General features: G+C 37.3%; 1 protein-coding gene across 8 annotated transcripts in view; it reads left to right on the top strand.

Annotated features, from left to right (window-relative positions):
* The window catches only part of MIGA1 (mitoguardin 1), a 45,584-nt gene extending 34,266 nt beyond the window's left edge, over positions 1-11,318 (top strand). For 4 of the 8 annotated variants that reach the window (XM_054037692.1, XM_054037689.1, XM_054037690.1 and 1 more), the window contains 9 exons: positions 588-635; positions 3,359-3,477; positions 3,665-3,737; positions 4,422-4,535; positions 4,731-4,829; positions 5,179-5,313; positions 6,830-6,883; positions 9,033-9,149; positions 10,631-11,318. In XM_054037692.1, coding sequence (XP_053893667.1) covers positions 588-635; positions 3,359-3,477; positions 3,665-3,737; positions 4,422-4,535; positions 4,731-4,829; positions 5,179-5,313; positions 6,830-6,883; positions 9,033-9,149; positions 10,631-10,849 — 978 coding nt within the window. In that variant the 3' untranslated portion in view covers positions 10,850-11,318. Of the gene's footprint in view, positions 1-587; positions 636-3,358; positions 3,478-3,664; positions 3,738-4,421; positions 4,536-4,730; positions 4,830-5,178; positions 5,314-6,829; positions 6,884-7,685; positions 7,736-9,032; positions 9,150-10,630 lie in introns of all 8 variants that reach the window. The other 4 variants (XM_054037695.1, XM_054037691.1, XM_054037693.1 and 1 more) reach the window with 4 other exon arrangements.
* The last annotated feature ends 873 nt before the right edge of the window (positions 11,319-12,191 follow it).

Genomic DNA, 12,191 nt, shown 5'->3' with positions numbered 1-12,191 from the left:
GCTTCTAACTCCACTTCAGATTCCAGTTTAGCAGACCCCCGTCGAACAAGTATCTGCACTGGACACCTGTCAAGTTGCAACAACTTGAACTTCACCCTTGCCTTCTAACCAGCCCACTAGGTTGCTGGGCTGCTATGGGAAAGGCAAAAATAACCCTGGCCAGTCTGGCAATGAGGGGGAAAGTCCTTGTCAGTCCCAAAAAAGGCAAGTAGCACAATACCCACACCAGACCCCAAAAATCCTGGTCCTAACCTCAGAGTGGGAGCTGTTTTTCAGGTCATGAGATGGAGCCCCAATCAGGGGAAGAAGGCTTATGTGCTTTTTTTTTTTTTTTTTTTTGGGGGGGGGGGTGTATACGACCATATGGGCTTCCACTGCACCCCCTAGACAAGCCAGTCATCTCCCAAATCCATGAGACAGCTGATCCACCCATTAGACCAGTGAAGGGTGACTCTTCAAAAAGCTAGACAACACTCTTTCCCTTGCCTTTCCAGACAAAGCCCCCATTTCTGAAGCTGCTGGAATGCATTGATAGCTTTGGACTTAAAATTTATTACTTTTTTTTTTTTTTTTTTTTTTTTTTTAAGTTCTCTGATTCCAGAAATCCTGCTGCTAAAAACCGAGCCACAATAGAGGTAAAACACCTCTTTTTATTGTCCTCTAATTTTATGAAAGAACTGTATGTTCATCAGTACACTTGCATCTAAATTTTATAGATTAAATAATTGTCACAAACCTTATTTTACTAATAGATTTGCCTCCTTTTGATTTTGACTTGGATATTTTTTACTTTATTAATTTAGATTAATATTATTACAGTTTCACTGTTAGGAACCTTTTAAAATAATTTAATATTTTCTTTGTTATGAAAGCGCTATGACTTTTATTTTTCATATCCAGGAAAATGAAAACACTGTTGGTACCCTGTCTAGGGCATTTCAGGTCTTTAACTCTCCCTTACAGACAATTAAGTAAAATAGAAATACTCTATAGCTGTAATAACTAACTTGTAAATTATCTCCTTTGTCTACATGTGTTGACTTGACTGGAATGTGTCAAGAAAGCAGTTGCTTTCTCATAGGGTTCAGCTGTTGTAGTGTGTGTTGCTATTTTATTTCATCTGCAAAGTATAAGGAGTTAACAACTACAGGTAACATGGGGCCTGATACAAATCCAATGGAAGTCTGATCAGGCCTCATGTTACCTGTATTCTTTCTCATGCTTTGTGGGTGAAATAAAGCATAGGGGAGTCTGTTGACTTTAGTAGGCATTGGATTGGACCTTTTAACATTAGTATGATTCAGTGTGTCCTATTATATGCTTTTTCTTTTTGAAAATATTTACATTAAAGTTTGAAAAATACCTTTCTATAAACACTGTTGGGCTGTAACACTGGAAAACTGATTCTACCTGGAGTAAGGTTTTTTTTCTTATTCTGAAACTAGTGGAAAAACTTGCATAACGAGTATGTTTATATCTCAAATATGAAAAATACTAAAAAATCTGTTTATTCCTACCACTGCTAATCAGCTAAAATATTACTTACAACTTCTCAAGTACACATTTGACAATCTTCACATAAAAGAACTTGTTGCTTTCTTGATTAAATAAGATAAAGCAACTTTAGAGAGTAACACTGTAAATTCTCTAAACATGTTTTAGGCTATTTTGTTACTATGAATATGATGCTATTGTTAACTAGTATCAAAACTTTAATCTGATATGTTGTCACAGCTGCAGATCTATTTCAGGAAGTCAGTTTATCCTAGTCCATTCTGCTGAACCAGCAAATAAACAAGACAGGACAAAGATTTAAAACTCTTAAGACAGAACTGTTAATTTTCATGCTAGTTTAATTGCTTGTAAATTGCTCTAAGTATATTATCTTACCAATTTTTTAAAAGTTTTTATTGTTCACTTATTCTCTTAAGTACCATGTCTTGCTTTAGAATCCAGTTCAGGAAAGCATCTCTCTTCAGGACAATACTTACACTAAGTCCCACTGAAATCAGTGGAATTTAAACACATGATTAAGTGCTTTACTGAATCAAGGCCATAATCCTTACTTGGGCTAACTCCCATTGTAGTCACTGGGGTTTCCTCCAATAGGGACCACAGAAAAGGCCCACCCAGGAGTATATTTTTCTCATCAATATGCATGTAGAACTTCTCCTGCCACCACTTACAGAGATGTATTTCCAATGATGGAAAAATGTGCCCATAATTTTTTTTTCTTAACTTTAAGATAAATGTAACATCATCATCTTAAAACTTAATGTTAAGGAAAGACTGTATTTGAAGGAAACATAGTAACAGTTGTTTGTCTAACTTTGAACATCTAGAAGACAGGGACATAAATATGTTAAAAACCCAGATAGAGTATATTTTAATTTTTGTAAAAGTTAGTTTTATTTAAGACATTTCTAAATTAGGGTTTTGATGCCTAGAAGTGCAAAATGTCTTTTCAGGCAATCTGCAGTAATATTGTAAAGTAATTTTTTTTTAAATTGTTAAAATGTGTGTTCTAGCCATTTAGTAAATGGAAAAATGTTTGCCTCTGCAGTTTTTTGGATAGATAATAAGAATGATGTAATGTTTCTAATGAAATGGTAACTGTTTAACCTACCAGCCACTGCTATGCAGAGTGAAAAATTACGATATTCCTAACATAGGATGCTCTACATTCATGTTTTTTGAATGGTTTAAATATTATTTTACTTAATAACATTTTGTGGTTTAAATATTATTTTACTTAATAACATTTTGTGGGATGGGTAATTATGCATTTCTGTAGTAATGTCAGCCAAAGGTTTAAACTCAAATATTAAAAATCATAGACAGAGAAGAGACTTTTTTGGCACCCAAAGTAAAACATGGGATTTTAATGTCTTAATCGTAGGAAATGTGTTTTAGTAATTAAGAGCCACGTTTACTAGGAAAATGACAGTGATTTTTTTTATAACCATTCCCAGCTTTCTTTATGATGTGATCCTCCTGCCCCTTTCAGTGCCTCATCATCAATTTATTCTTCGTGAACAGCAGAGAGACATTTCCTTTCAACAAACCCTATGGGTTTAAGTATTCAAATTCAAAACAAACTAATCTGAACTTGTTCTACAATTTAACTCTTCGGAAGCTCAAATCTGAAACCATAGCTTTCATATTAAAATCCACAATGTTCTAGAATGTTGTTTTTGTTTTTAGTATTGAATGTTGACCAGTTATAGATGTAGTTAACCAACATAGAAAAGGATATTCCTTTCATCAGAATATCAAGCAGACTTTGAATTAATTTATTTTACTTTTAAAATCATTTTAGCAAGTTAGTTAATAAGCTTAAACAAAAAATATCTTTCAGCTTACTGAACACAGAGAGATCCGAAATACCTGTGGTCTAGAGTCTCTTTGCCATTGTCCACTATATGAAGAAGCTATGCACTTAGCAGAAGAGGGCAAAATTTATTCCAGAATATTAAGGTATTGATTTGTATTTACTAATTAACTTCCAAGAAAAGCCAAGGAGTAAAGATAAATACTCTACATAATACTACATTTAATTCCCTAATCTCAGAGTAATGGATGCTATTTCTAAATAAATCCTAGTCAAATTGTACTGTGCTTCTGTTTTTTAAATATAGTTTACAACTTTTTCTATTTTATGTAGGACTGAAATGTTGGAGTGTTTGGGGGACAGTGACTTTCTTGCTAAGCTTCACTGTATTCGACAGGCTTTTCAGGTAAATACTTAGTTATTAATGTGGTGCACGCACACACACATTCTCTTTCTTCTACGATATGTATAACTTAAATGGAGCAGAGTTAGGTCAAAGCTAAGAGTTTTTGTCTCGCCCTACTTCTACAGTGACCTATTTTTAGTGTAATAGTTATATATTGTAATTACTGAATGCTGTTTATGAGAGTAGCATATTATTTTTTAATATTCAGATCACTGAATGAGTGGTTTTTTGGGGGGGGCGCTTTTTCATTACTTTTAAAGCATTTTGAGTAACATTTTATCTACTTCAGAACGTTGTTGTATTCAGGTGTCTTCAACTGAAAGATTAACAGACGTATTGGAGCATAAGCTTATGCTTCAATACGTCTGTTAGTCTACAAGGTGCCACAGGACTCTTTGTAGCTTTTTACAGATCCAGACTAACACGGCTACCCCTCTGATACTTCAATTTAAAGGACATGCTTAAGTACCTTTCTGAATCTGGGCCAATATGTTAAGACAAAATGAATGGCCTCTTTGATAATGATGTGCATCACTGGATGGGAGACCCATCTTTTTGGATGGGTTAGAAGTATTGTACTTGCATACTGTATTAATATCAAGCATCTCTTAGTTTGATTTGACTAAAGAATCTAATAGCCTCATTTAGTGCAATTCTCTTTATAAATAAATTGTGTACTTATAGGTCTGTATTGCCTGGAAATTTTTCCAGGTAATTCTTTCAGAAACAGCTAACAGAATATTTCTTGCTGAGAGTGGAAGAAAAATTTTGTCTGCTTTAATTGTGAGAGCTCGAAAGGTAAATTCCTTTTTTGTTGTTCCTTTAGTGTATTCATTGTAACCAGAGATCAAAGTTAATTTGTCTGGTCCTGGAGTTAACCATGATAATTCTTTGGGCATATTATTTTAAAAAAAACCTTGCCTTTTAAGAATTTAGAACTAAAACAAGTCATCCTACTAGGAAATATGACACTTAACTGGTTTTATTTCACAGAATCCAAAGAAATTTGAAGAGGTCTTTGATGAAATGATACATTTTTTAGAGCAAACAGACCACTGGGATAATACTGAAATGGAACTTGCTGCCAGGGGGGTAAGTTTGGATTTCTGTAGTGCTTTTTTCCTCATTAAACTTGATTACACAACCTGTTTCCCTCTCAAAATTGATATTTATTAATTCATAAATACTAGAAATCCAGCTGCTTTTTTATACTTTAGATGATTTAGAGAAATATGCTTCCACTTGTTTTTTTAAAACCTCTGTACCGCTGAGTTGCAATGTAAGTTTTTTTTCCATTAGTGAAATGCTTTTTAATGTTACCTAAATAACTTAAAATGATAAATCTTCCTGATATATGTAGAGTATGGAATACTGGCTTATGCTCTGTTCCAGTATTGAAAGAGAAGTTAAGTTATTTTGATCTTATTCTAACTGAATGCAGGTGAAAAATCTAAATTTTTACGACATTGTTCTGGACTTTATATTAATGGATTCCTTTGAAGATTTAGAGAATCCACCCACATCTATACAGAACGTAGTAAACAACCGCTGGCTAAATTCCTCTTTTAAAGAAACTGTAAGTAGTTTTTAAAATTTCTTATACTATTATTCTTATGGATTATTGCAACCAATAGAAGACGTGATAAAATTACATTAGTTTCAACATTCCTTTCTAAAAATTTTTAATTAGTATACTATTGGGAATAGATACCTATCTTACTCTTAAAGATTAAAATACCAGCATCTGTAGCAGCTAAACTCATCCTTTTTATCCATGGGCTATGAACAATGCAAGTAACCACAATGGGTAGCTTTAACTCTGATCTGGGGAGACCTTTCTCTCTGTCAGAGGTAATTCCATTTCCAACCATAGCTGAATCCTAAAATACGCCTGAGCAAAAACTACTACGCTGTGTCAGCCTTGTAAAATCTTAATTTAAAATTTACCGGACTTACTTGCCAGCCCTTTGCCATGACGATTGATTATAATGGAAAAAATTGTTGTACTCACTTGGCAAAAATAACTATTTTCCCTGGATGAGTAGAATTTTGCAGGGCTGGTGTATGTGTTAGTCACATTTGAAATAAGACATACTGATTTACGGGGGAAATGTATTTGTTCATATCCTAGAATTGTACTGGTCGGGTATAGAAAAGTAGCAGGCATTGTAATATATACAAAGACTCAAACATTCAGAACATTTTCAGAAACGTATTTTAGGTTTTTTCATAAGTGCATCAGCCTGTTTTGCTTGCTAGAAAATGTTCATAATAACTGAGCTTATCCATGCATGTTTGAAGGAGGGGATTGTGGTGTGACCAATTGTTCATAGGTGAGAGATGTTGCTGTCATTGCATCTATTTAGAACTATAAACTGCTGGTTTTCCTTTTTTATTTTTTATCCTTCAATTGAAATATTTCTTCTACAGAAAAAAGGTAAGGCACATATTTTTTGTAGCCTATGTGGTAAAGTTGTGTTTTGTGAGTAGCAAGTTTCCTTATGGTATTGAAGTAGCATCACATTCCATCTGAATGTTATGTGCTGTGAGGGGAGGGGAGCCTAGATTTGCCATCAATATGTTGTATTGACTCAGATCCTTATTTGGACAAAACTCCACAGCTGTATGCAAAACTATTTCAAGTATTCTTTCTTAAAGTGAAAAAGGCCATTACCATGTATTCATATGCTTCCTTTTAAAATCTGAGATAGTTACGGGTTTGGAACACACATTTTGGCACACAACATACTGTGTGTCAGCGAGGTTGAATGTAAGTGTTGCTAATGTTAAATTGTGAAAAAAAAGTTAGGCTTAGTAATTCAAAACAATTTGGCACTAATGCAAAATGGGACAGAATTTCTGGGAAAGAATACACAATTTCATTTTTTTAAATTTAAATATAAGAAATATGAACTGATAGTAAAATGAGCTATTCACAACAGATGACATTTTATGTTTGAACTTATGCTATCACAGCATTAAAATTAAGGAAATAACTGGTCATCAAATGCAAGATCCTATAGTCTGCTGCTTTTTTAAATAGTCAGTTTTCTTGTGTAAAAGTTACTTAAATAATTTCTTCTTATATTTAGGCTGTGGCTTCAAGCTGCTGGTCAGTACTGAAGCAAAAAAGGCAGCAAATGAAGGTAAATTGTCTTGAGATCTAATCTGAAGCCTGTTTAATTTTATAATTCAGAGATTCTGACCAAACTTGAGTGACCAACTCTTAGAATACTCGGAGTTTGAAGTCACGCTATGTGCCATCAAAGAAATAAATTAAAGTCCTGATCCTGCAGACAGGGCCGGCTCCAGGCACCAGCGTAGGAAGCTGGTGCTTGGGGCGGCCAATTCAAAGGGGCGGCACTCCGTCCAGTATCAGGGCGGCACGTCGGGGTCTTCGGCAGGAATTTGGCAGCGGGTCCCGCATTCCCCCTCTTCCTCTGAGTTGCCACCCAAGAGGAAGAGAGGGAGGACCCGCCGCCGAATTGCCGCCTCTCATCATTTCCCCCCTCCTGGCCTCCCCTCCCTCCCCCCCATTTGGGGCGGCAGAAAAGCTGGAGCCGGCCCTGCCTGCAGACACTTAAATGTGTACATGTGTAAAGTCTACCATGTCAATTAATGTGGATTCATGGAAGATAAGATGACAACTCATGTGCAATGTTCCCTCTAATCTTTTCCATCCATGTGTGGAATGAATTTTGTTATGTGCACCAATATCAAGGTAATGTGCAGATGTGCGCCACAGGTAGAAAGAAAAAAACCTAGATATAATTTTTTTTTTTTAAGTTACCATAGGAATAATTACTCCAGCCATGACAGGTTAGGCATTTTAACTCACTTATCAAAGAATTAAATTTAAATGTAAGAGAAATAAAAAAGACTAGTCAAAAAACTAAAATAACTGCACTTCGAAAGAATAAATTTACAGAGAATATATGTGCATTGCAGGAAGTATCAAGAAGTAACAACAACAAAAATAATACAAGTTGTGTTGGGAGGTGAGTGTGAAAGACTGTGTGTGTCTCTCTCTCTCACACACTCACTCACTCCGTAGGGTGGGTGGGTGTGTATGTGTGACGTAAGGAGCTTACATCGACCTAACCTTGTCAGTGTCCACGCTACAGCCTTCCTCCCGCCAATGTAAGTGCCCTACTAAACCGACATAATAACTCCACCTGCATGAGAGGCATAGCGCAGTTTAGTTATGGCGACACACTGTACACTGTGCGTTACTGACATTGGTTCCTGGCCTGTCATCCCAGGGAGTGGGGGCTCCAGCTAGAGTCCAGCTGCCCACCGGGCTCCAAGCTGGGCTGCTGCCTGGGGTTCCTGCCAAGAGCCTGGCTGCCCCTGCCCAGCTCCCCACTCGCAGCAGTTTTGCCTCCTGGCAGAGCTGAGAGCTTGGCGGGGGGGCTCTGAGTCCCCTACGCTGTTCTTAAGTTGGTGAAACGGCTCCTCGTGATTACTGGTGACCCAACATAGGTCTGCATAAGTTAGTAGTGTAGACATGCCCTGAGGCTTGAAGACACACTTACAAGGGAGGCAGAATGTTTTAGTTGGTAGAGCACAGAATTTGGAGTCAAGATCTGGCTCTAGTCCTGTCTGAATATAAGTACTTACATGGCCCCCAGTACCATATTATCTAAATCAGGGATGAGCAAACTACCGCCTGGGGGCCACATCTGGTCCGCGGGACCGTCCTGCCCAGCCCCCGAGCTCCTGGCCTGGGATACTCGTCCCCGGCCCCTCCCCTACTGTTCCCCCTCACACGCAGCCTCAGCTCGCTCGCTCCACCGCTGGCATAATGCTCTGGGCGGTGGGGCTCTGAGCTCCCGGGGCAGCGCAGCTACAGAACCCGGCCTGACCCGGTGCTCTGTGCTGCGTGGTCTCATCTAGCCTTAAATTATTAATGTATGAATATCAATATTAAATCAAGATTCCTTCAAAATGTTTATATTCTAAAATACTGCTGAAGTCAAAAACTTTTAACAATCCTTCCACTTACTTGATATACAATGTAATTTAAATGAGTAGTTTGGCTAGTTACCAGAGACTTGCATACATACAGAAAAAGTTCCGTAAGCTAGAAATAGGTTGTTTTCTTTTGGTTTTTTTCTTTTCTTTTTTTGCGTAATTGTCGGGTATACGTTCCCGACTTAAGCAAAATTCAAATTACGCAAGGCATTCTGGAACGAAACACTTGCGTAAGTCGGGGAGCGTCTGTAATGCCCTAATTTGATATAATCGGGATTTATATTGAGAAAAATAACTTTTCTCTACTTCTTACATCACCAGGTACCTGATGGTTTTTTTGCACACTTCTATGCCATTTGTGAGCATGTCAGTCCTGTTTTGGCATGGGGCTTTTTGGGACCTAGAAACTCTCTTTATGATTTATGCTGCTTCTTTAAGGTATGCATCCTTTTTGTAATGATCATTTATCTAACATAAAAAAGCACCCATCAGATGGGAGGATCTTACTTAAAGGAACACCATTACGATAAAAATAATTTATATAAAAAAACCTTTGCTAGTCAATGTTCATCCTGATTTTCAGTTGTTATACCAGAGATTAATGTAGCCTAGTGCCACAAATAACAGGGATTAATTTGCCCCATACTAGAAAAACAATCCCTACCTATGTTGCTAATTATACCGTAAATCAGGAATGAGGAACCTTTTTTCTATCAGGGGCCATTGACCCCAGAAAAAATCAGTCATGGGCCACATGCAGCCCCGTGGGAGGGGTGCAGAGGCTCAGGGCTTCCCCTAGGCTCTGGGGTGGGGCCAGAAATGAGGGGTTCAGGGTGCAGGAGCAGGCCTCTGGGCTGGGGCAGGAGGTTGGGGTGTGGGAGGTGGTGAGGGGTCCGGCTGGGGGTACAAGCTCTGGGGTGGAGCTGGGGATAAGGAGTTTTGGGTGCAGGAGGAGGCTCGGGGCTGGGTAGGGGTCTGGGAGGGCATTAAGGTGCGGGAGGCGGTTCCACCCTGGGGCAGGGGGTTGGGGTGTAGGTGGGGGTGCAGGCTCTGGGAGGGAGTTAGGGTATGTTTGGGGGGGGGTTCCAAACTGGGGCAGTGGGTTGGGACGCGAGTAGGGATACAGGCTCAGTTGCGGGCCACACACAGCCCCGCGGGAGGGTGGGGGGTGCCGAGGCTCGGGCCTTCCACCCCACAGCGCGTAGACTTGCCGCGGGTCAGATTAAATTAAAAAGCAGGCCGGATGTTCCCCACCCCTACTGTAAGTTATTAACACACTAAGAATTTTCAGAACATAGGGTCCCCAGTCTTGAAAACACTTATGAGTCTGTGTAACACTTTGTACATGAGTAATCCAGCGGAAGTCATGAGACTACTGGTATACATAAGTGTTTGCTTGCAACATTAGGACAATAATTTGCAATTCACTATTTATGGCGTTGGTCTAATTTTTGCACTTCATTATGTGTGAACAGTAAAACTAGATTGGTCAATTTTACGTATTTATAGTCTGTTCCCTTTCTTGTTCTTCCATGCACTAGCAAAGTGCTGGAAGTTTTCTTGTTTGTTTATTTCGCACAGTTCAGCTCAATGCAACTTCTTAAAAAAAAAAATATTAATCATGAACATTTCTATTCATATTAGGTTGGTTTTGGAGCCAAAACCTACCTGACAGTGTCTATTTTTAAAGTTTTTTTTTTTTTTTTTTTTTTTTTTAAACAATCAAGAGAGTTAGTAAATGAATGTTGGTAGTTAGACACGGTAAGAAATTGCCCAATAAATTTGTGTGCATATTTTATATGTGCTTCGGAAAGATTATGTATAAATGAGGAAAAATATATAACATTGTATAATTAATATTTAACAAAACTCTATACATTGCTATAAGTAAATACAGGTTTTTCTTTTTTATCCACTAGGATCAAGTTCTTTACTTCCTCAAAGACATTTTTGACTTTGAAAAGGTGCGATATTCAACTATGGAGAATTTAGCTGAAGATCTTATGCAATTGCTAATGCGTCGCACTGAACTTTTAATGGCCTACCTTGGAGCCGATTCACTAAGGCATGTCAGTGGTTGCATAAATGGTCATGGACACATCGTGGCCAATGGGCTTTTGGAAGAAAAAGTACAATAAGCTTAAAAAACCTAAATTGAGTGCACCTTGCCTTTTTTTCCCCCTCCAATGCTGTCATTGCTATTTTTGAGCAAACATCTGAATATGTAACTGTGTTGCTAAATATGGAATGGACTCAGGGAGATTTAAAAAAAAAAAATAGGAAAAGAACTGGTGAGCATATTACAGTATATATACCTAAATTTAAAATCACAGCTCAGCTGTCTCTGTATTTATATATAATGTACCCCAAAGTTTTTTTTCTGCAATATTTGGGTAAAATTTATTTATGAAATACTGTACATTTGCCACAGATATTATGTGATATGTGGTATATGGAGTTATTAGATGAGTTTGTCTTTAAGCCTTATTATATGAAATGTTCAGTACAAACTCTGCAATGTGCTTTATGTCTAGAAAGTGTTTCAGCCAAGATATACACATCTTTCAACTTATTATGTGATACACCTGCCCCTTCTCCCCCCCCCCCCCCCAAAAAAAACACCTTTACAAAATATTTAACTACGCTCTAAAATTGTGTTTGTGTATGTAAGCAGTCATTTTGTATTGAAACATAATGGAGTGAATGCAGTCACCATTTGGGCAGGTGAAAATAACACGAAAAACTCAATGCTAATTGGTGTTGGCTTAAAATATGTAAATACATCATCACTGAAGTTGACATTTGAAATCACTAGTGTGAGATCACTGTTTGGTATATTCTAAAAGTAGTGACAGTTTTTTCAGGTTAATTAATTGGTTTAAAACCCATCTTTCTAGGTTTTTTAAATGATGCGGTTATGAATAAACTAGTATCATTCTTGGTTCAAATGTAGCATTTTAACTATATTTTAAAGTAAGGCTGTATGATAAAACCTAAAGACATGTTGTTTCTCAATTAAATCAGTCTCGGTCTTTTCTTTCAAAAAGCCAACCTTCGGTTTGGGAGAGGACTTTATATATGAGTTTTGGTAAGTGTGTGTGTGTGTGTGTATCTGTACACACTGGTGCTCAGTTCAGGGAATCTTTTGTGTAGTCTTGTCTTGAATTTCAGAATAAAAAGTTTGAGGAAAAACTTTTTCATGGGTATCCCTTTGAAAGAATCCCCAAAGACCCTTTCTATGGTACTTTATAAGAATAGAGTATTTCAGCATCTGAGTGATACACAGAATAAATTTTTAGCTTTTAAAATAACATTTTAGATTACAGAGTTCCAGGTTCTGATACTTAAGGCTCCAAAGCTGAAAGTGTTAAGTTTAATGTTGCATTATAGTCCAAAATCAAAAGTAAGAGAGTTGAGTAAGATTTTTTTTATTATTATTTGTATTAATGTGCCCTTCCACAATTCAGTTTTTAAAGGAAA

The sequence above is a fragment of the Malaclemys terrapin genome, chromosome 8 (assembly GCF_027887155.1).
Source record: "Malaclemys terrapin pileata isolate rMalTer1 chromosome 8, rMalTer1.hap1, whole genome shotgun sequence".
In the NCBI taxonomy this organism is placed as follows: Eukaryota; Metazoa; Chordata; order Testudines; family Emydidae; genus Malaclemys; species Malaclemys terrapin.
This window is presented reverse-complemented; position numbering and strand designations above follow the sequence as displayed.